General features: G+C 36.9%; 1 protein-coding gene across 1 annotated transcript in view; it reads right to left on the reverse strand.

Moving 5' to 3' along the window:
- The window catches only part of TRPC6 (transient receptor potential cation channel subfamily C member 6), an 84,226-nt gene that overhangs the window by 1,429 nt on the left and 56,494 nt on the right, over positions 1-26,303 (reverse strand). The window contains exons 3-10 of the mRNA XM_062514470.1: positions 18,920-19,105; positions 16,855-17,019; positions 14,840-15,053; positions 12,813-13,040; positions 10,817-11,081; positions 9,804-9,999; positions 8,291-8,494; positions 2,237-2,320 (exon numbers count right to left, since the gene is read on the reverse strand). Of these exons, the coding sequence (XP_062370454.1) occupies positions 2,237-2,320; positions 8,291-8,494; positions 9,804-9,999; positions 10,817-11,081; positions 12,813-13,040; positions 14,840-15,053; positions 16,855-17,019; positions 18,920-19,105 (1,542 nt within the window). The remainder of the gene's footprint in view (positions 1-2,236; positions 2,321-8,290; positions 8,495-9,803; positions 10,000-10,816; positions 11,082-12,812; positions 13,041-14,839; positions 15,054-16,854; positions 17,020-18,919; positions 19,106-26,303) is intronic.

A 26,303-nucleotide genomic window follows, 5' to 3' on the forward strand; every position in this document is an offset into this window, starting at 1 on the left:
TTTCATTACTACTGCTACTGCCACTACTACTATATTTATTTATTTATTTATTTATTTATTTATTTATTTATTTATTTGCATTAGTGAAGCATTATTATCTCAACTCACAATTTTTACCTTTTACAATTCTCCTCCTCATCCCATGCAGTTGGAAGGGGCAATGTGGGGACAGTGAGTAAGCAACTGTATGGTACTTAGCTGACAGATGGGGTTAAATTATGACACCTCTGTTACCTTCTGTTGCATTCAGATACTTCAGTGTAGGACTTGACAGGTTAAAGAAATTGAATGTAAAAATCTCTGCTTTCATCTACAGGTGATATTTAACCTTTATGATTCTGCATATATATATGTATATATATAGACACAGATATATATAGATAGATATAGGTGATATAGATATTTATAGATTATAGATATATATAGAGATATAGATATTAATTCTATAGATATAGATATATAGATATAGATATAGATAGATATAGATATAGATTCTATAGAGATAGATAGATAGATATACAGACAGACATTTGAAAGCTAGAGAGCTAAAGACAATTTTATGAATGTTATAATTCATAAGGCTTAACCTACTAGGGGAGCCCATAAGAACTAGTACATGACTAATACAGTTTCACCAATACAGTTTGATCTCCAAGTAGATGAAGCCATCTGGCCTTTATTGCTACCCAAAGATGCTAGTGTCCCTGCTTAGCAGTCCTAATTGCTAAACCCTTTTGTTGTCAGTTTATTTGCACCTATTGTGATATATTTGCTAAATTATGTTTTCCCAGCATAGGGCTTGCTTAGAGAAAATGGGATCTGAAATTCAAACTCATTTTAGTATCTCAGCTGGGACTCATCTAACCAAAGACAGACACTTTCTAATGCAAATATACATATCTGTCACCTTTATTTCCTTCTATGGGTAAAATGAGCAAACCTGAGAGCACAGTTCATCTGACACAACTAAAACTGATCAAACAGCTCATGCCATGAGAATGACCAACCTGTCTACTAATAATAAGGGGAACCTAGGCCAGCAAATTTATTGTAAATTTTACCTTTGCAGGAAAAAAACCAATTAATTCTGGCTCTGATTCTCCCATTAGTTCAAATTACTTAAAAAAGAACAAGGTATCCAAGTACATTTTAGGATATGTATTTCTGCATTGGGTTTAACAATTTTGTAAGGTGTAGTTCATGACGACACAATAAGTTTTCTTTTCCATTTTAAGATATAAAACATTCATAGATTTATATGTCTGCTTTTGTCTCCACAATAATAGAGCTGACCAAAGATGGTTATGAGGTGAGTTATCCCAGATTAGTGGTCCCAGACCATCACTACAGTCATGCTTGCAAGGTCAGCAGCTGTACTGTTTATTATAATAGTCCAAGAATGTTTCAAATACAAAGCCACATTACATGTTTATGGGGTAGATTTTTAATCTTAGTATCTATCCCTGCATCATAATGAAATTGGCTGTGAAAAGGTCAGGGAGTTTTTGGAACAGACTCGTGTAGACACTGCATAACAAAAAAAGTGGAATGGAGCCAGCCTGCCCAAGAGAAAATCTCTTTTTCTGTCTTGTGGTCAATAAAGTATACTTGTTTTCTGTACCCTTTTTCAATCAGATTGTCTTTTTATATTTCCCAGGCAGCTCTTGCTTCTTCCTTTCTACCCACTTTGAAGTATTACAAGAAGGAAAAAAAGCAGTCTCTGGACCAGAATAGCTGAGATTTATGTGGACTGTGCTGGGTCTCTTTGTACTTAACAACACAAAGGCCCACTGCAGTTGTTTAGGAGGCAAAGGAAAAACAGACTGCATTGATAGGATAAAGCTGACAGATACTTGCAGTGCTTGAGGCATTTGTATGTAGAGGTGTGCCACAAGAAGCTGATCTGCTTCAGCAAATGGAAAGGGGAGATTTTGGGATTATTTTTGGTTTTCACAATTCACATTGTGTAGTTGAGGACTCAGCTCTAAAATTAAAAACATTTTTCTAAAGCACATTAATATATTGCACTATAAGGGTACCACTTAAGAAACAAAGAGGAGAGGAAAATACCCTCAAATTCTACTGCAAATACCTAGTTTCATTTATTTCTGATATATACAAGGTCTATAGATATATTCTTGACTCATGTTGCATAGCTCAAATGCAAAACTGTCCTCATGCCATCAGTCTGCCAGTTCTACTGCTTGATTTTATTTTAAAATAAACTGGGTTTTACCTGGTATTGCCTTGGAGGATTGTTTAAACTGTTTAAGTGGATTTCATCTGAGCTTCTTATACTCGATTGCTTCCTTTGACCAAGCTGAAATGGAAACATTATTTATAGTACAAAATAAATAGAAGATCAATATGTATATCTTGTGTATGTCCTATGACAAAACTTAAGGCATCACAGAATGGTGAACTGGGATTCAAGCTGAAGGACTGGGCTGAAGTAAGAGTGAACAGAAACTGTAAAAACAAATGGTATTAATTTAGATAAAGAGTGGGACCAGTTCAACAAGTAGTGGTGCAAGAAATATAAATCATGATGGATCTGGATGAGGAATAAGTGGGACTGTAACTAAAAATTCAGTTCCCTGAAATGATATATAGTCTAAGAGAATTTTTACTGTTTCATAGGACAGGACTGTCAGTGCAGTGTCTCAAATCCCATGGGATCATTTTGTACTTCCATTAAACCTCTTTGTGTTGTGTCCTAAAATAGTGTGCATCTACTGATAAGCAGACTGGGGCACTTTGAAGTCTATTAAATACTCTGTGGGACATACTGGGATATAATTTGTTGGGGACAAAAATAGGACAGGATCCTATGCTTAGGCACCTGTACACTGAGAATAGTTAAAATACTGTTATATTTGGTTTAGCATTCCATAGAATCACGGAATGGTTTGTGGTGGAAGGGACATCTAAAAACAGGGAGTCCAATGCCCTTGCCATTGGCAGGAGCACCTTGTATTAGACCACACTTGTATTTTGATACAAAAATTATTACATCTATTGATAAAATATTTTGCATTAGCAATTAATATAAAGTGTACACTGAATTTGGGAATTTTTTTCTTTCTTTATTAAGATTCACAAATCTATTTGCCCATACTTTAAAAAATACATTATTTATCTAGCCAGACTATGTTTATTTGACTAAGCAAAACTAATGGTAAAAGATAAATAGTGTAAAATGTAATAAAACAATAATAAAACAATTAATATTTCTCTTAAATATTAATCTACATGTGGATGGAAATTAGCAATGTATAAATAAATGCAAGTTACTACTTTTTCATGCTTGAATAAAGCTATTTCAGATTTTTAAAATATATATTAGAAAACATAATCTTATAAAAATATTTTAACTTAAACTAGGTATCTGATTTATAATCAAAAATAATGGCTAGTGAGTTTACACAACCACTATGTAATCACTATGATTTTCAGGATTTTGGAACTAATTATAGTCTTTCTTGGCCTTCATCTGTAATACTGGGTTAAAAGAGGAAAACAATCTTCTTGCTATTTCAGCTCCTGGATTTCTCATGCACCACTTTTGGAAATAATATAGTAGAATAAGAGTAAGATCACACTTCCCCTGCAGCAGCAGGGGGAGGTTGCTTTGGATATTTACTATATATTTTATTACCTACTTTAAAAGCAGTGTGTCATGCTGGTTACCAGTTTCAAACTTATGTTACATTGGTTCACCTCAAAAGTTAATCCATTGCTTAATTACAATTTGTTTTTGACTTGAAATAGCAAAATTGGTAATATGTGGTGAGATGAGTTATGAAACTGCAAACTTCGAAAACCAGGCTTACTATAACGCCTTTATCTTAACCTTAACCCTCCAGGGCATTTTAAAATATAATAATGTACATTTAATTAGCTACAGTGCACCTTGAAAGTTGGCAGGTAAATCAGAAGTGTGGAACTTCATGAGATCTTATGTGTACCAGTAACAAGACACAAGATCCACTGTAAATTGCTGAATGACCACTTGGTGGCAGATACTGCCAAGATTTCATTACAGCATCTAAACATTTTTAAACTCTCTTTAAGTTTCCTTCCTATGGCTTTTTTCTTTCTCCAAAATTAGTACTAGAGTATAATCAGCCTGTGACATTGATAACTGACGTAGAATTCATATTTTTAAGTTAGCATTTATTGAACATGAGTAACCAGAGGTGAAATTATGTTAATTAAACAAAACAATTATATAAATCCCAACAAAAATAACTCTTCTCCTTGAGTGTTGTGTGAAATATGAAATGCAGGACATATGTATCATTGCTCTTTGAAAACACCTTCATCTATAAAATTGACTCTCACTTCATTATTCTCTTGTACTACTTAAATTCAATGCAATCGGAATAGTAATGAAATTATTGTAGATGTTTTGTTTAGCACATTATTAATGTTTTATATCAGAAGCTTCTTTCAACTTGAAATTCCAGAAAACTGTACTTTCTTGGATCAGAAGGCAGGGTTCCCAGAGAGTGGCTCAGTTTGTGCTCCAATAACCAGATGTCACTTGTGAAAATTTCAGACACACTGTTTAACACCAGGAAAGTTAAAGTTAACATATTTTTCTTGTTTGAGTGAGGGCTTAAAGCTACTTCAATAAATAGTTGTCCCTTACTTCTTTTCTGAAAGGCCATGTTTAAAGAACAAAATTTAAATATATAATCTCTCACTGCTGATTTTTAGCTTAGGAAGATAAGTTCTGTGACCCTTGAGCAATAAACTTTCTCAATCCCAAGGCAATTTTTAAATGTAGAATAGAAGTTAAAGTAGGGATATTTTTAAAACTCTCCTTTTTCTTTATTTTCTTCTCCCTTTTATTGGTTTGAGTTTCTCACTCACTTGATGTTTAAAATGCCAATTCTATCCTGTAAAAAGAAATCTATGGATTTTAATCTACAGCCTGAAAGAAAGCATCTTCACAATCTTTAGTGCTGTATTTAAATATGTTTCAGGAAATTAATTTCTGGTGTACCACACTATGAACACAGCTATGCAAATTACTTGATGTTTAGCACTCACATATCTGGCTTAGTTTTTTGCTAGCAAGAACCACGGCAGAGCTAGGTCTAAGAGTAGAATTTCCTTTCTTCTCACCCTAATGCTTGTTTTCACACTCTGTAGCTGCTGCTGCTGCTTTTGCACTGAGAAGATGCAGGCTCTGCAGCAGAACAACCCACAGGCTGGGTCTGAACACAAAGTTTGTGTTAACATTTTTGGGCACTGCAATGCAATGTTTTCCATCAGTAAACTTTGACTGTCCTCCCAGGTAGGACTTGCACCAGAAGAACTTTCTGTCTTCCTCAGCACAGTTTGGCAACTGGAAAGGTTTGGGGACAAGAGATTTCTTACTTTGTGAGGAAAACATTCCTGAATTGGCTTCAATGCCCAGATAAGATATCCACATTTTACTTGCACAAACACAGCCATCAATTCTTGGGTCTGGTCATGCCAAATCTTTCCTTATCCTTCCACAGCTCATTTTGTTTATATTAGCTCCCTGCACAGGTAGCTCCTTGCTCAGCAATCACAGCAGCATCAACCCACTCAGCACTAAACGAATCAAAAGTCAAAATCCCAAAAACCTGAAAGTGCCTTTGAGAAGATGCCATAACAGCCTCAGTAATAATGAAATATCAACAGTGGATCAAAAGGTAACACAAAATCACTTTAGCTACTTCTTGGAAGTGCACACCATGGCAACATCTTATAGATTCAGATAAAGTCAGCTCCACAGGATGTGGTAGCCTCAAAGATAAGTAAAAATGTAATCATCTGCCAGTATCTGCTGCACAAATAAATATGACTCAGACACTTTATGGTTTTCAACATAAAAGTTGTTGTGGTTTTCTTTTCTTTTTTTTTTAATTTTAATTTGATATGCAGTTTTATAGCTGCTGTGGCTGGGAAGTAAGCACATTTCATTTAGGATTAGTTATACTAAAATCTGCACTAAGTGTAAAGCATTAGTGTTTGAAGACTTAAAATTAATTCAGGGTTGGGAAAAAATCTGATAAATAATGTTTGCATCTCTACAGCCCTCTTTCAGAGGCACTGCTGTAAAAGCTGACAAACTTGCAACTGTTTTATATAGAACTGGTAATTACTACACTTTGCACCCTTCTAGAAACATGCTAGAAAACATGAATTGCTAGGTTTGAATGGAATGATAAAAATACATCTTCTTTCCTTAGGCTGTATAAATGGGATTTACAAGAGTACCTGTTTTATGGGAATATAAATTTCATGCTAAAAAGTCATTAAAACAAGCTTGTAACCCACTGATGTGTTTTTCAAATTCACACAGTAAGTGAATTAGGAAAAGAATGATTTGCTGTTTTCCACCACCACTCAATTTTAAGTTTATATGCATCTCCTCAAATGTGCAATATTTTAGTGATGACTTTATCACTCACAGAGGTTTTAAAATCAGGTTGCATCAGGCTGTTTAATGAAAAGTTTTGCAAATGTCCGTTTCTGGCAGGTCTTAAATACATTAGGACCATATTTCCCAAATAATGTGAGATCAGTGAAACACTAGAAAAATTTCTGGTAATAGCGATGAAAAATTTGAACTTAATAACAATTTTGACTTTGGTGACAATGTTTGTATTACCTGTATTTGTTTTCATAAACTTACCCAGAGGCACATGATTTTTCCCTAAAAGTCCATTTTTTTTCCTTCTAGGATTGTGGGCATTTGTTCTCTTTTACTATAAGTGTGAAAAATGTGCTGGTCACATTGGCAACAGAGAACTGACAGATGCACATAAATTCTTTACTGGTCCCTAGGCTCCTGACAGACTTAAGAACTACTAACCTTGAACAGATCTGTGCTCAGACCAAAGCCCATTTTAACTTAAATTTCCATTGAAGAAAATTTTGTTTTGCCACCATGACAAATTTGAACTTCCTTTTGTTTTGTATGTTAACATATGCTCCCCTTTCTATTCCCTACGTCTGATCAGCTGCCTTGCACAACTCTTCTTCCCTAACATGTTACAATACTGCTAGAATAGTGCCAGCCTTTATATTTCCAATACCATCTAACATTCCATGTTCTTCTAAAGCAATTGATTTGATTTATACCAAGACAGTGCAGGAAAAATACACTGACTACAAACTCTTTAAGCAAGTCAAATATATCAACTCAAATGTCTTTTACTGAAGCTGTGTTAAGTAAAACAGGTAACAAAACATTTTACATTAAAAGCAAAGGGTATTTTCAGTGGAAGCAGAGACAGGCTACCAAGGGGGAACTTTAGAAACTGCCCAGGCATGTGGGGGTGGCATTAGGAAAGATAAAGTTTGCCGTAAGCTGACATTTGGAAGGGCAGTAAGAACTATTGCTACAACAGCAATGTAAGGTAGAACAAGGAAAATGCAGGCCAGTTGCTCAGTGGGGAAAGGGATTTAACTGAGTGTTGGATGAAAGTAAGAATGAGGGACTTTAGGTCTTTTTTGCCTCAGGATTCATTAACAGTCTCTCAGGCCTCAGGGCTTAGTGAAGGAATTCAAGGAGACCAGAAGAACTTGATCCAGGCAAGTCCAGAGTGCTACATCCACAGGTAGCTACATCTGAGAGAGCAGATGCACCCCTTGCAAATATGCTATCATCTCTGAAAGACCACGGGTATTGGGAGAGGTCCCCAAAAGCTGGAGAAAGGCAAATGTCAGATCCAGCTTCAAAAAAAGGTCAAAATTTTGTTTCAAGCAGCCCTGGGCCACTCAACCTCCCTTCAGTAACTGGCAAAATAATGGAATGAAAAATGAAATTTCTTACAGCACATGCAAGAACAAATGGTGACTGGAAAAAGCAGGAGTTATTCATGAAAAGTAAAATCTGTCTGACCATCTAGATGGCTTTCCCTTTGCAGATAAGGGGAAAGCAGGAGATGTCATTGGACCTGAACTTTACCTGGGATTTTAACTATTCTATTCTATTCTATTCTATTCTATTCTATTCTATTCTATTCTATTCTATTCTATTCTATTCTGTTCTGTTCTGTTCTGTTCTGTTCTGTTCTGTTCCGTTCCGTTCCGTTCCGTTCCGTTCCGTTCCATTCCGTTCCATTCCATTCCATTCCATTCCATTCCATTCCATTCCATTCCATGCTCCCACATTAGTGACTGACTTCAGTATGAATTATGTATGTTGGGAAATTCAAGAGTAAAGCAGGGCACTAATAAAAATGAAGTCAAAATTTGCTTTATCTTCTAAAATTAGCAGTCAGTATATACAAGATAAAATTACCTTGTTCATCTCTGCATCTTCCTGAAAGCTTTTCTTTTGGCACAAAAATGGTTTAGAAATACATTTTTTGATTCTGATTAGGAGATACAGCAAAGATTTTGGGCTTGGCACTAAGTTGAAGGGTACTGGAAGAGTTCTCCCTTCTTCAAAATAAGAAAACCAAAGTTTAGCCCTTGCAAATTTCCATTCTACATCAGCATCATCCTGTAAAACAGAAACACAGCAGTTAAGACACTGTTAATACCACTTTGACTATTGAAGATGCTCTAGCTAAACTTTTTGTGTGTTTTAAGTGTAAAGATTTACAGTGTAAATCTTCAAAGTGTAAGAGATTTGCTTACTTAAAGAAGTAAATCTCAAACAGATCAAGATGTATGAAAACCAAAATTTCAGTGGATGGAATTGTTATTAATCCATTTTAAATAATGCAATTTCAGAAGAACAGAATGGATTTAATTTAAACTTCATTTATTCCAGAGTGAGTGCTAATAGTCTGCAATACAGGATCACAATGACAGACTCTATTACTAGTCTATAGACCCTATTACTTTAAACATGAAGTTGAAAAAGATGAGGTGATTCTTACCTAATTCCTTCCATTTGCTGGAATATATGATTAAACCAGATATATTATCATCACCATGGTTTATGTTTATCATTTAGGACCACCAAAACACTCACTTTATTTCTTCCTGTAAAGCTTAAGAGGGTTTTCTGCAGAAAGGACTGACATCAGTTTGGGTAATGACTCAATATTGTTGTACCTGTTTTAAGAATCTGTTTTGACCATTCAGAGTATTTTTAATGCTTCAAACCTGATAGATTTGCTCCGTGGCCTCCTGATCCAGAAGAATGTGAATGTCCCTAGACAATGTGTTGCTTGACAATGCTATGCCCCCCAATCAGAGCCCAGAATGTGGGACCTAAGTGGAGTCAAACCAGAGATTGCTGCTTTGCCAAGAGCATCCCCCAGGAAAGTCTGGGACGGCCCAGCTCCTGGAGATCTGCTTACTTTTTTCCTAAACAGTGATAATGATTTAGCCCTCTGTTTTCCATGGTATGCAAAAGGTCATGATGTCTGCAGAGGTCTAGAGCAACACTTGTTTCAATGAAAGAAGAACACAGCATGTTGGAGACGTGCATGCAAGGTCGAGGCACAGGAAAGAGAACATCCTTGCAGCAAGGACACTTCCAAGTAATTACAAATGAGGCAAATAAAAAATTCACAAAGTTACACCATGTGGCCCATACTCTTCAGGAACATAACATAGCTCACCACTGGTTTCTTATCCAGTCTGGTTCTTACTATTGCAAACACATGCAGCTAAGTAATTGCCAGGTATTTTATTAAAAAAAAATGAACAGTGGAATTAATATTTTGGTCTAAAATATTCCAAAAGCTTATGTGGAATGTGTCTTCAATCAGATGTCAACAAGAAAATTTTCCAAGAGCCTGAGACAATTATTTGTAACAATAAATAGGGTGATAGTTTATCATAAGTGGACATTTTACCTCAATTTCCTGGAATGAACTGTTGATCATTGCAATAAGCATGTTCAGCAAGACGATGACCATGGTGACATTATAGACTCCATAAAGAACATAACCAATATTTTCAATAAATTTGTGTTTATAATTGATAACAACTGATTTAACTTCAGAGAGTCCAAATATAGCCCAGAACAATGTTTTGAAACTTTCTTCAACACTAAAAAGAGAAATTGGACACATGCATATGTTATTGAAGAAAAGCTGTATATTCTTATTGTAGAAATTGCCAGTTATCATTTTCATACACTGTACAAATTTTTCCATTATCATAATATTGAACTTCACCTCAGTGCATAAAAGTAGACTGTCTAATTCCATGGGTACAGGCTGTTTCATAACATGAGATTCCTAATACTTAGGAATGGCAACAAAACAATCTGATTCATATCAGATGGTTTTAGGAATCATATATCCATCCTCAAAAGTATATTACAACAATTCACTTGTTAACTACTTTAATCTACAAGCTACGAGCTTGCTGTTAATATGAAAGTAAATTTACAAGAAAATTTACCTGTAAATACTTATTTAAATTGCACCATTTGTTCACTTACTGGGAATTATTTCACCATTAATATGACAAATATTCTGAGGCTATGAAGAAGACAGGTTATCTGAAGGCAAATTATCAGTTTAAAAAAAAATTAGTCTTATAATAATCTTTCAGTTCAGTTTTTGCTATTCTATATTTCCAGGGTAAAGCCATGGTGTGGGAATAATGATGTTTTTTCAAGTCAGTTAATTTAAATACCTGTATCTCCCCCTAATCAGTTTATAAATAAACATAAGTCCAAATCTCAGAGATACTTTTTCCTATCTATCTCCATCTGTTTGAAGATTTATTTTCTCTTGCTTCAATAAAGAGATCTCAGTTCCCAACATCCAAAAATATAGTAGCATTGCAAAGAACATTTAGTATTTTATTGAGTTATTGTTAAGAAAATAAAGGTAACAGTTTAATCAGTTGTACTTACGTTGTGAACGCTTCATTCTGTTTTGCCCCCAGATAGTAGGAATAGAGATTAAACATGCCTATCATGAAAGCCACAAACACCATAATAAATATCACCATAAACTTGAAGATGTCTTTCACGGTTCTCCCAAGTGATATCTGCAGTGGTCCAAAGCTTTCATTAGCTGGTAAGATGTAGGCTATCCGTGAGAAACTTAGCACCACTGCAATTGCATACAGCCCTTCAGAAATGATCTGAGGATCAGACGGATCCCAGTTTATTCTGGCTGGAAACAAAAGATGAGAATTCCTGTCATTATAACATGTGCTTATCAACGAGAGGTCTTTTTGGACCAGCTGCTACCAGTGCTCTGCCTGATGTAGCCCAGAATACTCCTGGTCTTCTTTGCTGCACAGGCCCATTGCTGGCTCATGTTCAACCTGCTGTCCATCAAGTTATGTTTGCTAGCCTATAAGAAAACCTGGCATTAAATAATCCCTGTTAATAATATCAATACACAGAGAAGGTGTCCAAGCAGACTTCAGTGTACATGCATGTATGAAAAAATGCCTTAACTAGCTGCTTTTAGGACTTATGCGAAATGTATCACTTTCCAGTAAAATTTATAAGACTACAATGTAATGTATTTCAGTATATATATATTTTAATTGCTCTGCTTTTCTGCAATCTGGATAATGCAGAAATGCAACCTCATCAGAAATAGTACCTGAAGCACAGAATAGATAGAAACTGATGTCATTCAGTATCCAGAGAAAAATATCTAACAGTGGTAAGAGAGATGTGGTGGTGTTGAGAGTGAACACAAGTCAACAGTCCTTATTTTCTCATTTGGGCAAAATACCTTCTAGGTATTCCCAAATATGCCAAGAAAGTTAATTAACATTTTTATCTCTTACTGGTAAAGAGAGTAGATTGAGAAATATTACAGAAATATAATAGAGTCTCTGACCAAATAATATATAAAAGATATATTGGCTTTGCTGGGAAAGCAGGTTTAAGAACTTCCTGCATCTCATTGCTCAGTTCTGTCCCTGCAATAAAGTACATTCCATTCACGGCTGCACCACCATAGACTGGTTTTCAGGACAGCATTGTGTAATTGAACAGATCAAAATTATCTAGAAAAGGGGTGGGTGACAATGAGTTTATTTTGGTATTAGATCATTTCAGTGCTGTCTAGAACCATGTACAAGAAGATGAACAAACACAGCCAGGGGAACTATGATCCAATAGTAGAATCACAGAGTCATAGAATAAGCTGAGTTGGAAGGGACCCATGAGGATCATCAAGTTCAGCTCCTGGCCCTGCACAGCATCATCCCCAGGAGTCACACCATGTGCCTGAGAGCAATGTCCAAATGTTTTCTGAACTCTGTCAGGCTGGTGCAGTGACCACTTCCCCGGGGAGCCTGTTCCAGTGCCCAAACACCCTCTGGGTGAAGAACCTTCTCCTGATATCCAACCTAAGCCTCCGCTGACACAGCTTCAGGCCATTCCCTCAGGTCCTGTCACTGTCACCACAGAGCAGAGATCAGTGCCTGCCCCTCCTCTTCCTCTCTCAAGGAAGCTGCAGACTGCAATGGGGTCTGTCCTTAGTCTTCGCCTCTTCAGCCTGAACACACCAAGTGACCTCAGCTGCTTCTTGACTTTCCCCTAAGGCCCTTCACCATCCTCACTGCCCTCCTTTGGACACTCTCCAGTAGTTTAATATCCCTCTCAAATTGTGGAAGCTGTCCCAAGCACTGGAGGTGAGGCCACTCCACCCCAGTGTAGAGCAGGACAATCCCCTCCCTTGCCCAGCTGTGATGCTGTCCCTGATGCCCCCCCAGGACAGGGCTGGCCCTCCTGGCTGCCAGGGCACTGCTGCCTCATGTCCAACTTGTGACAGGGATAACAAAGAGAAGGAGTGGGAATTTCTTCAGCTCTACTTTGTGAAACGATAGTATTATTAAAAGAAAATAAGTTTGTTTGGCCAAGAAGAGTGCAATCCACTCACCCAAGGTGTAGTATTTTATGTTGGGCTCCAGTGTTGGACTTGTCAGATCTTTCATATTTGCATCAACGATGTTCTGGGCTCTGGATGCATGCCAAAATGCCATAAACCTTGCTATAAATGATGCTGCAAAAATTGCTAACATACCAAAATCAAGCATATTCCATAACTCAAACAGGTATTCCTTTGGACCTTGAGACCAAATTTCTTTACATTCAGACCATATCATGCCTGTATAAGACAGAACAGAGAAAACAGTGTGTTCTTAATTCTTCATGCTTGTTTTATATTTTTATGATATATAGGACATGCTCTTGGTTGCAGCCAAACTCAAAACTATTTTTATCAGTGGGAATTCGTATACAAAATGAAATTCTTGGACTTGCAAATTCATATACATTCCGAGACTTCTTTCATCTGAGTAATAATAACAATCTTCAGACTGCTTTTTCCTGTAAAACTACAAAATCTTTCCAAGAGAGGAATGGGATGTGAGTATAACCATCTGTTACAGACACAGAGAAGAGACGAGAAGAGCAGAAATGCTTTGGCATCAACATATATAGTGGTGGTAGAGCTAAAGCAGAACTCATAATTTTTTATTTGCCATTACCCTGGGTACAGTCTCTCTTACTGAAACTGAAAATATATGTAACAAATCAGCATGAAAATAAGACTCAGACCTACTGCTTCTTCAATAGCACAAAGGTATCTGTTTGATTCCTAACTACTGCCCCTCAGTAATAAAATGAAAGCACAGTATTGGCTTATGACAGCTTTTTTAATTGCAAAAATCCTTTTTTCTTTCCAAGGTAAAAATTGTATAATTATGAAGTACAATTACATGATTCTAAAGAGAGTTAATAACTGAATGGAATAATGTCACTAATTTTTACACTCGTCAAATTGAAAGCACTTTTCATCATTTTAGATAAGGACAATAGTAATGTCAATTTCAGTAGCTAAATTCAATGTCACATCTGTATGCATGAATCAATTTTTCATAAACTGTCTTATGCATGTCACTGACATAAGAATAGATTAAATTAGCAAAGCAGATTTTCAAATTGAGAATTTATTATTTACTTCTTTATTACTAGATGAAAATATTGATATTTATAGACTTTGGAAATCTAAGTGCTATCTTATTCCTAAAATACAGAATTATAACAACTTATAAATAGATTTACAGTTAAATAAATAAATACCGGCAAGGTCTTTTAAAGCTATTATAATCAGTTGGTATACAAATTTCAATCACAGTGATATCATAAAAGCAAAATACTTTAAGTGCATAAGCTCTTGAATGGATAGCTTGAATTTAGCTCTCACATATTACTGATTTAACTAACAACCAGAATCCAGATCCTTAAAATATTTGAGCATCTAAACCTTACTGGACCAAAAGGTAGCAGACTTGTAATAAGAATCTGACAGCTAAAATATTTTGGAAGGTCTGTGCTCAAGTTCTGATGCTGAAGAGTTCTACATCACCAAGTTGAATGGGTCAGCTCAGAGTGCTGCTCAGAACACTCATTTCATTCCTGCATTGAGATGGAAAAATCTACCACCAAATCTTCAGGGATCTGTATTCTTCTCATTTGTCACTAATATACTCAGCTAAATAGTAGTAGTTCTGCAGGCATGCTTGCAAAGTAAGAGAATAACATACAATTAGACACAAAAAATTCTTGGCTCATCATGTAAAAATCTTTCCCCTGGGAAGCTCACACTGTGACTCAACCACCCCAAAAACTGGTAGACACTTTGCTTTGATATGCATAAAACTGAATTAATTCATATTCAGATAATCTAGATTTCACCTAAATACTTTCTCTGCATGCTTGTGATCAACTAGACACATGAATCCTGCTGCTATCCAGTAAAAAAACAAGGCCCATGTGGGAATGCAGACAGCTGAATAAACTCCCTTCATTGCAATTTTTACACAAAACATCAAAAGAAAGGATTCAGTTGGGTTCAGATTCACTTGTAATCATAGTAAGACAAATTTAAGCAAAACTTTTTACCTACTACCCAAGAAATAATAAGCATCTCCATCCATGAGAAACAGGATGTTTTCATCCTAAAAAGCTGTTTTACATTGTCTGTTGTTTCATTAGGTCGGAGTTTGGTGCCATCAAACCTGTCAGCTGCATTCATGACAAGCAGACCAAGAAAAATGGTGAAAGAGGCTGCATGGGCTACAAACTTCATAAATGGTCCACGCATTATCCTCCCCAGCTGCAACAGAGATTAAGAAACACAAGGATATTGCACTGATTCCATATAGAATGTATATCAAAAGAGGAGTAACAACAGATAATCATATATTTCAGTAATACAAAGAAACAAATATTTGAAAATGTTTGTATACTACAATGCCCTGTTCACAATCATCTTGAGAAGTTTCTACTGATTCGCTGCTTTCAGAGGAATAATCTAACAGTTTCACTGTTAAGATATCAACGATAGATTAAGAGTGAAACTGAAGTGAAAAAATATAAAATACATAGTTTAACTCAGTGATTTGAAATAATACTGTAATTATTTTGTGGCATCCATGTCTATTATAGATAATCAAGAGATAAGTTTATCACAGTTGTTGAATTTGTTAATATTAGCAAGCTTCATTGTGAGGCAAGACAGAAAATAGGATTTTGACACACTTATTAAAAACATTATCACCATGAATGAATAATGAAAAAAATAATTCCATTTGCTTACTGATGTGAGGCTCAGTTTAGCACAGCTATTGTGGCGTTTTCCCAAATAATTTTCTTTTTTTAAAAAAGTTGTGACACCTCAAAAGGTTATATTTGTAGTTCTGTAGATTCTTAATTTCCTTCTGATTTGTACAATGGAAAAGTTCTCAGCTTTGTAATGACTATGAACAACTTTAAAAATGGTTTATTATAACATTTTAAAAACCTAAAAGTTCTATACAAACTCATATGAGGTTGAACTTCTGGCAATTCTTTATTTTTGAGAGTGCCTGTATTAATATTGAAAGTCTTAGCTTGTCCACCTAGTTGGCAGCTGCAGAAAAGTGTTTTTTAATTTTAGACTGACTGCATTTGTATATGACAGATAAATCATTGAAAAAGGAAAATAACAAGTAGTCAAGTCACTGCTATAGCAGAAAATCAACTGAAATGTGTTGTACCTCAAGGCGTTTTAAGAGAAAACTATACATAAAACTTCTAGTCCCACTACCAAAAAGTGAACATAACTGATTTTTATTATCTACATTGAAAGACATGAAAAATAGGCAAAACTTAAAAGGCTACAGAGTTCAACCTGCTAGAATTGTGGATCTCATACTGCAACACATTGAGCAACCCTTATAGGAGGACATTTGTCCCTCTAATGTACTTTCAAGGGAGATTTTCCATTAGGGAAAGGGCTACTGGCCAACTGAAACAGGGATTCAACACAAAACTCAGTGAGGTCAGAAACTGCAACCCATCTTCATTAGAAATGTTTTCCATACTATATATAAACCAAACCAAATTTATTAGTAGCACCTAATCCCAGACAGCGCATTGCAAGTGAATGGAGGGCAGGTTGCTCAACTGCTTTGAAGACCTCACAAAATCTGATGAATAGTAGCACTGTCTTGACTTTTATATTATTTTTAATAATGAAAAAGAAAATTGCCTCTGAGGCAATTGGAACCAACCCACAGCTTTAATTTAGTTTACATCTGAATCAATGGAAAATGAGTATCCTCTGCATCTTCCTGCCAAGGCAAGAACTAAATGAAAATTTGTTTGACTCGTTTATAAAGCAGGATTTCTATAAGGCCACTTTTGGCAAACCATTGTAACTTAATTTCTTACATATTGGAATTAACACAGTTGCAATTAACTCATTTACATGTCTTAATTACAATTGTCTGAATGTGCAACTTTAGAGCCATTCCATTCAAAATGGGCTTTAAAATAACACATTTCTGAAGGACTATTTAAGTGTATCTTTGTCCTACAGGAATCTACGTGCAGAGGAGTTAATAGAAGGCCCTGACAAGGTTTCCCAGGCTGACCTTACTGCAAGGAGCAATCCAATAGGCCATGGAGAGGAAGGGCAGTCCGACTGCAACTGCGAGGACAACCAGAAACTTCACTGCCATGGTCTGCTGCCTCAAACCCGACAAATTCTCGTACCAAATCGAGAGGAGTTGCTGCTGGCAGTTTGGATGTGCTACAAACTAATAAGGAAAAAAATAAAAGAAAAAAAAAAAAGAGGAAAAAACAATACTGCTATTAGAATAACTTCTGTTAGAATACAGCTATAGGAAGTGCATTAAGAATGCTGGAATAGTGAAAATGCAGTTTATATTCAGAGGAGCATTAACAGGGGCATAAGGAAAACTATTTTGATAAGCCAAGTCTCCCAGCAAACAGGTATGCTGTCATCAACAATAAATGCTTTAATTTAAAAAACTTATTTATTAACACAACATTCCATCAAAAACTATTAATTTCATCTAAAGCTAATTTATCTGGGCAAAATTTATATGTTACTGACATGTATAATTTTAATTTTACTGCTTCATACATTCCAGCACTTTGAGTCTTTTGGTCTGCAAAAAATGCTACACAATCTTCACTTAGGAAAGAATGAATATGTCCTATTAATACAAAAGCATGTTAACAGAGAAAATGCCATTTTTCTCAGCTGGCATGAGAAAACAGCTGCCACATTTGCAGGAATGCAGATGATGATTATTTATAACTTGTTTCTGGAACCATTTGGTTAAACTGCAAAACTAAGTTTGTCCTATAAGGCTCTTTGTGTCCTCTGGACAGCATAAGAAGCATCTTACAAAGGTAAATGTTAAAAAATAATATATTCTTGTGCACTGTACATTTTAAAATAGAAATCTATAAATAAAATAAGAATTTAATTGAATATGGTCTTTTTTTTTTCTAGATCCTTTCTCTTTATTTAAAAGATGACTGGCTGAAGATACAAGAAATGGCTTTATTGAGGTAAGAGAAAGTGTTGCAAGGAAGTTCACATTTGCAGAAGCATTAAGATCCAAACAGCATGAAGGACCCAAGCTCAGTGTGATCTGTTCTCTTCAACAGCTGTTTCAGCTCTCTTTAGTGACTGTAGCTTGGCAAGTGTTTTGCAGTTTTGTGGTCATATACTGGTTCAGCTAAAATGGATTTTATTCTTTTCTTCCCTTCATGAACACATAAATACACCTCACAGATAATTTTTTTCTGTGTCGCCCAGAGATGTGAACCCAATTTTTTAAAAAACTTGGGGTAAAATGCTTTTGAAGTATATTTTTTATCTGTGTCTTCTTGATCTTTGGTTGTACAAAGATCACCACACAAAGCATTTCTACCTGGTTGACACAAGTCACCTAGAATTTTACAACCTATATTATCCAAGACAAGTTTCCTGGGAAATTCCAGCATTTATACAGCTACGAACTCAGCTGGTTTCACCGAGCACTATTCAGATGGAGAGCAGAATATTAAGCAGAGTATTAAGTAGAAATGAAAGCAAGTCAAAGAAGGGCCAATAATTCCTGTAGCTGGCATTGCCTAAAGCCTGCTTTCTCCTGAACTAAGAACCACAGTCCTGATATTCCTAGGTTGTGTCTCTGATCCCTCTGTGCAGACACAAGCACAGCTTCTGTGGGATATGCAATTTCTCCAGGTTTTCTCAAATTTCTGAGCAAGGTGCAACAGCTCGACAAAAACTTGTATCAATATCTATTATGTAGTGCACTGGGACTGATGTGCTACTCTTTAGCTTTTATTAAATCTTACATTTTTCCAGGCTTCAGAAGTGGTTAAAAATTTTCCATCTTTTTACTTTAAAAAACAGACTTAAAATAAAAAATATATAAGATTTTGCACATAGCTACACATTGTTTCAGAGTCATTCGCTCATTGTGAGAAGCATTCACGTTAAATATCTGCTTCTTTTTTATATTGCAAGTGAGGACTCTTTTGATTGTAAAACCACTGTGCCCAGAGGGCCCAGAATATTCATTTCAGTGTTGCAGGCTACCCAGACATAAAATATAGCAGTAGCACAATTTTATACCACCATCATAACATGCCTGTTTGATCAACATAATTGCTTACTTTTTTAACTTCATACTTGATGGCGAGTTTTAAGCGGCTGAGGCTGGGACGACCATGCTCTCCATTATTATGGCTCATCTCTACATCACCATTCAAAATAGCTTCCACTTCTTCTGTATTTCTGCACAAATCAAGCAGTCCAACTACAAAATCTTTGCATTGCATAGACAGTTTCTTGTAATCATTCTAGGAAACAGAAGTAGAAAGAAAATTTTGATGTTTAGATCCAACATGAGAGAAGCAATTCTACATTCCACCTACACCTCTGTGAACATGGATAGCTTCTTTGCACCTTGTTACGCTTTTCTTTCCCCCAGATGTTCAAAGAATGGGATTCATCTCACCTTGGTTGTCTTGCACATGTACATTATCAATTTTCACACCTGAGTCACTCCTCTAGACATGCTTTAGAGGAAATTAAAATAGAAAAAAACCAAAACACTTTCAGAAATGTTGTATGACACGTTTGAATAACCAGTTCAAGTTGAGATGTATAGCACAGGGGAAATTTTTCTATTCACTGTCACAGAAGTCTAGAAAAGATGTAGAAAATTGCACTCTAGACATTTCAATTGGACAAGATGAGCATCCCACAGAATATACCTAAAGAAATTCCCAACCTTCTTTGACATTGAATAAATATACTGAATTTTCTAAGGCCTAGAATTACTATTGTAAACTTTGCCTTTTTCCTTTTCCAATGCCTATTCTAGCTTGCAAACACAAGGTTTGATTGCTGCTCTCTAGCAACACAGCTTGTGTGGTGATACCACATCTCTGATGGCAGCTCTGCTCTACCACAAGGATCTCAAAAAAGACTTCACCGTGTGAGCCAAAATGTTGCTCTGCAACTTCAGCTTCAGTTGCTTACTGCTTTAACTAACAAGGGCACTGTTTTCCAAAAGACATAAGTCAAAATAGAAAAAGGTATTTTGATCATTGCAATCTGCCCATTCATTGACCACTCCTTACATGCAGCTGTGTTTGGGTCATAAAAGTTGGATATAACTGGGCAGACAGGGAGTTAGGTATAGATGTGTATCTAAAGCTAAAAAAATCTCACACAAGTAATTTACTCACACATGTGTCAACAACTTTGTTATTTTTGTGATTTCTGCTCATTTTAATGACTTAAAAAGATGAAATTATTGCAGAATTTTTCCTAAACAAAAAAAATTGAAGAAATCTCCAACCACCCCACACCACACAGGACTGCTCATGCAGTCTCTGTGACATGTTCAAAGTAATTTTTGACAAATGCTTTTATTAGACTGACACATTTCCCCTTCTTCCAGTCTGTTCTTCAGGGTATTGCCCCTTCTTCCACTCTTAGTCCCTAGTTAGCCCCTTCTCTTTAAATACTTCCCTCATACTAACCGCCATCTAATGCATCCAATATTCATCCTGGAAGAGAATGAGCATGCAGGATACACTAATTTATTTGCTAAGGGTGTGCTTCATGCATCTTTGTGTTTTATTATCCACATCACTACAATAACAGTTTATTACTTGGATATATTAAAGGATTGCATCCAAGTTTTGCACTTCACTTTGCTTAGATGGATGCAAACATTCAGAAAGAAATAATTACAGACAAAATTTTACATCTACATAAAACTGCTAGTGATTTATTTTTTTAATAATATAACATAAACAAGGTAACTCAGATCTGTCATAAAAGCAAAAGGCATTTCAATGCAATTTATCTACAAAGAGAAGAGAAGCTAAATACTAAAACTAATAATTTCCTGTTATTCTGGATAATTTATAGTTGCATTATTTGTTTTCCCTCCATTCAGATGAATACCAGGAGAGGGTAACCAAAATCCTGACTTCTGGTACTACAGAAAGACAATTTTTGAGAGTAGTATTTCATATTCTGTTTGGCTTTCATTTTTCTGCAAAGTTAAGATTCAGTATTCAGTATTTTTAACACATGAATTTTCTCTTTCAAATGAAAAGAAAATTTTCCATTTTAAATTCACAAAGGAGAAACAAAGAGGCAACTACCCACCCTTGTATGATTAGGTACCAACTCTTCCAAAATTATATTTCACCCTTGAATACCATTATAAAAGAACAAATAACTTTCAATAAATGTAAGAAAAATATAATTTGGCCTTCATGAGAACTTATGAGGCATTTTAATATATTAGCATGTGTATTTTTTTTCCAGAAGATAAGTACATACATCCACACTCACACACACTCTTCATCAGTATCTTCCAGCCTGAGCAACTGACACCTGACATGGAGTTTCAAAACAGTTTGTGAGACCACTACTCTACAGGGGAGAAATCCCCTCTGAATTTAGGTTTGTACACAGTCCCACAGTATACTGCCACAGCTGTGACCAGTGGTGGTAGCTGAGATGAAAAGTTCTCAGCAGTCAGGTTATAGCAAACAAGCTTTGGGAAATTGAGCACTGCCCGTCACTGTCTCCACCTCAGCTATAGCACAGGCAAAGTCAGCTGAAGGCAGAACAAAAATGCAATGACAGCAGAAATGGTCTATACACTCTTCAACGTCTCTCTGTCACACACACAAATAAAGTTTCCTCTCGCTGGATCTCACGTGTCTCCTACAATTTATGTGAACTAAGGGAACGGGGCAATTTGTTCGGCTTAACTTATTTTCAAAAATGGACAAAGGCATGGATGATCAGTTCTCTTTTACTGCATGTTGCAAACTTAGTGATTTTTTTAAAAACCCATTCCGGAGAACCTTTAGATGGTAGTTAGAAATTAAATGACAGTTGGAGTCTCTAAAAAGAATCAGCACTGAATTCTGCAGCAAAGCAGGCGTGCTTTATTCTCTGCATGCGACAACATTGGTTCAGGGCTCCTCAGCAACTTAGGAAAAAAACTAATTGTGCCAAATTTCACAACACCAAGGATGAGGAGGTAGTACTAGCTGCTCCCACCCTGCAGAAGGAAGGTAATGATTTGGGGTGAGCACAGTGGGGGATGAGGGACTAGGGTAACAATGCAGGTGGCAGAGGGGTGAGAGTGAGAGCAGCACTGCTGAGAGGAGTCACCCACCCTTAGTGTTTGTGGCAGATGCAGACTATCTTGGGGTAAGTAAGGGAGCAACCAAACTCTTGTCACTCTGAAAACCTCAGCTGGCCATGTCCTGCTTTACCTCTCACCAGGCAGCAAGAGACCACAGCCAGGAGACCAGGAGAGCATCACTACAGCTGTATCTCCCAGAAGAAAGGGTCTTTTTTCACACAGTCCCCTGTGACCAGTCATAGGCTCCTGCTGACCCCCAGACTGTGCCTGGGATAAGAATGCTTTCAGGATGCAGGCTGACACTGGACCCCATGGATGAAATGGAGCAGTGCTCCAGACCACGTCCTGGTTCTGCTTGGAGAACTGTAGAGGCCAAGATCAGAAATATGGGTACTGCTATACTAGAATTTAGGATTTCAAAGTGGGATGTAATGTTGGATTTAGGTGTCACAGTAGGTAGGTAAAAACATTATTTCCCATCCAAAGGTGGCCCTTATGCATTCAGTGCTTCACTCCTTCTTTTCTAACAGGTGAGGTTACTTTTTATTTAGGAAAGCTGACAATAGCTGTAGTGAAGACTGGGGTTCCATTTCTGTAATGGGGTCTGTATAGATTAAAAGAAAAAAAACCTGAAAATTAGACTTTGAGATGATAGGTTGAATTTTGCTTCACCAGAAAAGCAAATTTGGACAATCTTACTAGAGGGATTACTTTACAGTAAACAGTAATATATCTATGTTTAAAGTAAAAAAACATTTTCCATTTCATCCCTTTAAACAATAAACCAGTCAGTTGCCTTTATAGTTGCAGTGGACTTTATAATAAATGCTAATCCTATCAATTTTGAACAGAACTGGGCCACAGCTGTCCCTGTCAAAACTTCAGGCCAAATCTCTGCAGGACAACATTTGTGATATATCATCTACATTCTTACGTACATAGTAAAGGTATTACCTCTTAGGTGGGCAAACCATTGAGATGATAGAAAACATGAACGCCACCTCCAAAAATAAAAATACTGTATATAATATGAAACTTTGTAAAGTTGCACACTGAGCCATGTCCTGCACATGCGCTTAGGCAATCCCAAGTGCCAAGTACAGGCTGGGCAGAGGACGGATCAGGAAAAAACATGGGAAGTAGGACCGGGAGTGTTGTGGCTGAAAAACTCAACATGAGCCAGCAGTGTGAGACTGCAGCCTAAAGAGTCAGCTGTGTCCTGGGCTGCATCCAGAGCAGCGTGGGCAGCAGGGCCAGGGAGGGGATTCTGTCCCTCTGCTCTGCTCTGCTCAGACCCCACCTGCAGTGCTGCACCCAGCTCTGGAACGCCCAACACAGAGAGGTTGACTTGTTGGAGTGAGTCCAGAGGAGGCTAACGAAGGCAATCAGAGGGCTGGAGCACCTCTCCCAGGCAGACAGGCTTAGGGAACTGGGACTCTTCAGCCTGGAGAATAAAAGGCTCCAGCAAGACCTTATAGAACCTTCCAGAATCTAAACAGGGTCAAAAGAGCTGGAGAGGGACTTCAGATAAAGGCCTGGGGGCACAGGACCAGATTCAGTGTCCTTAAGCTGAAGGAACATAAATTTAGACCACATATTAGGAAAAACATCTTTACTATAAGAGTTGAAAAGCACTGGAACAGGTTGCTCTTAGAGGACTTTCCATCCCTGGAGATGTTCAAGGCCAGGTTAGATGGGGCTTTGAGCAACCTGATCTAATGGAAAGTTCCCTGCCCTGGCAGTGGGGTTGGTACTAGATAATCTTTAAGGTCATTTACAACCTAAACCATTCTGTGATTCTAAGACACAAAACTAAATTAAATGGTCTTCAGAAAATCCTGAAGATCTCAGAATTACTCATGAAGCCTGAATTAGCTATTTGTTTGGTATAGAAATATTTCTATGCTGTGCTTTACATGTCTGTTCAGTTATTCCTCCTTCAGAAGTAATCTTCTACTTTTTTCTGATTCTACTCCTAATAAAGTATGCTTCTCCAAAACACTCTTAAATAATGCAACACTTTTAATACCTGCATCAAAATGCAATAGGCATGTAGCGCCAGATGACACTACTGCATAGGTGTGTAGAAAGAAAAGGGGTTATTCCAGAGAATAATGGTTTCCCCTGACTTTGGCATTTCCTATTTTGTACGAATCACAGTTTCATGGCCAGTGTTCTCCCTAATATCAGAAGAGAGAAGCAATTTATAGGTCAGTCATAAAACAACCAGCATCACAGCTTAGCGCTGATCCTTCCTATTGCCTCTGAGGAAGACCTGGAAATTATCTGTGTCACTGGCTGCTGTAGGCAACTACTTTAAAAGTTCCCTGCTACAATACCCTATCAGCACTATAAAATATGTGACCTAAAATGGTGCATTACCAGAAAGCACAGTTTTAATTTAGGTAAGATTTGAAATACTTTAGATGACTCAGGCTAACCCTAGGTGGAGCTAAAGATTTGCCATGTCCAGCTAACCTATGCACTAAAAATATATTTGTTTTGATTACACTAACACAGGTAAAGCATTTTTTACCAAACCCACTTCTATGCAGTGACTACACTCTCCAAATAATTGCACCAAACTCCTGAAATAAAGCAAGGGTAACAGTTTTTTAGATTAATTGCTGCAAGCAGGGATATGAGCTTGCAGGGGTGCAAACAAGCCCAGACTCAGTAAAACTGACAGCCTCCATTTCTTGTAACTTTTACACACTTGTACTGCCTCCACTGAACCTAAGGTGGGTATTTTGCAGTCAAGTCCCTGGCCAGTCTAGATATTGTAGATGTCACTACTTATCAATAGTGTTAAATGTCAACTCCCATCAATTCAGTTATAAATGTACTCCACAGTCTTTAATATTTATCTAAAACCACCATATGGTTTTAGTATCTATAAAAATGTTCCCAAAAGGCCTTATGCTGCCAGATGCTCACTCCTAATGAAACCTTAATGTATTGGAGAGCTAAATTTCCACGTTGCTGTGTACTTGTGCTCCTCCCTGTTCCTCTTCCATGTCACCCTATCCAAAGAATATGTATATTCCCAGCAGACCCTGGATGATTAATTCCCAGCAGTATGGAACTGCTTTGTCTCTCATCTAATCTGCTGTTTCTGCTGAAGGACAGTATCCAAAATCAGTTTAAATTCTTTGTACACACCACACTAGAAGTGAAGCTCTCATTTTAGAGAAAGCAGCTGAGAAAAAAGAGGAGCTGGAAAAACAAAAGTCACCAAACAAGAACCTCCTCACGGCACTTCAGGGCTGGCTGCAAAAGTTTGTTCTGCGACCCAGCCTACTTGGGCTCTCACCTGTGTGCTCCATTCCTTGCCTGGTGGTGCCACAGACAGGTACTGTGCTCCCATTCATCTCACTGATTGTGTACTGTAGCATACATCTGAAGGGCACCTCTCGCTGGTTGTTCCAGAGGATGAGTTTATTTATCCTCATAATAATCTTAGCTTGTGTCACTCCAACTGCGGTAGAGGGATCTATAAAGTCCCTACAAATCAGACATGCTATTTATCTCAACATAGCTGTAAACTTTACAGGGTGCACTTAACGGTTTATGAAAAATGGTTTTCAGCTCTGTTCTAAATTTACTCTGCTTTAAGTTAATCAAGTCCTTTTGTTCCCATCAGCAGCTGCTAAAGAGAAAGAAGTATGTGGTTTCAGTACTCTTCTCTGAACTGTACATTAAATCAGTGGATGAAATCTCAGTCCACTGAGGTCCTAAAGGTTTCTGCCAGGGACTTTGTGGGACAGATATTCATCTGCAATAATCTGAAATGGTTCTCCCAGCATTTTGTTTTTTCTCCTTCTCTCTAATTTCAGCAGTTCAGTTGCTGTTTTTAAGATCACTTTGCACATTCCTTCTCCTTCTTTTCCCTCTCCAATAAATATTCCAGCTTCTTATAATAGACTGGTGTCACAAAGATACACCTATGAGCACAAGCCCATGAGCCCAGGGGAATTAATTCAGAACTGCAGCACCTCAGCTCAGGCTGGCTGAGTAGAACTGTGCCACTTCTAAGATTACTGCTAAATATTGATCATGAAAATATCAAACACTTGCTAGCACAATGTTGAAAATTGTTCTGTTACAGCTTTAGAAGGATGTTGATCTCTTGCTAGTGAAGTCTATATATATTGCTCTGTAACAGGAGTATCTGCTTTCGACAGGGTCCCACGAGGCAAACCCAGACTAAGTGATTTCAGCCAACCCAGTTCATAAACAACATTGGCAATGTTTGCACAAGGCTTGACTTTGCATTTACTAACAGATAAAACCTTACATTCTTAGTGCCTTAGCTGATGCTTCAAGAATCTATGGATCCTGGGTCTCCAGTAGTAATATTTTTTTCAAAAATG

This window comes from Cinclus cinclus, chromosome 2 (genome assembly GCF_963662255.1).
Source record: "Cinclus cinclus chromosome 2, bCinCin1.1, whole genome shotgun sequence".
Classification (NCBI taxonomy): Eukaryota; Metazoa; Chordata; class Aves; order Passeriformes; family Cinclidae; genus Cinclus; species Cinclus cinclus.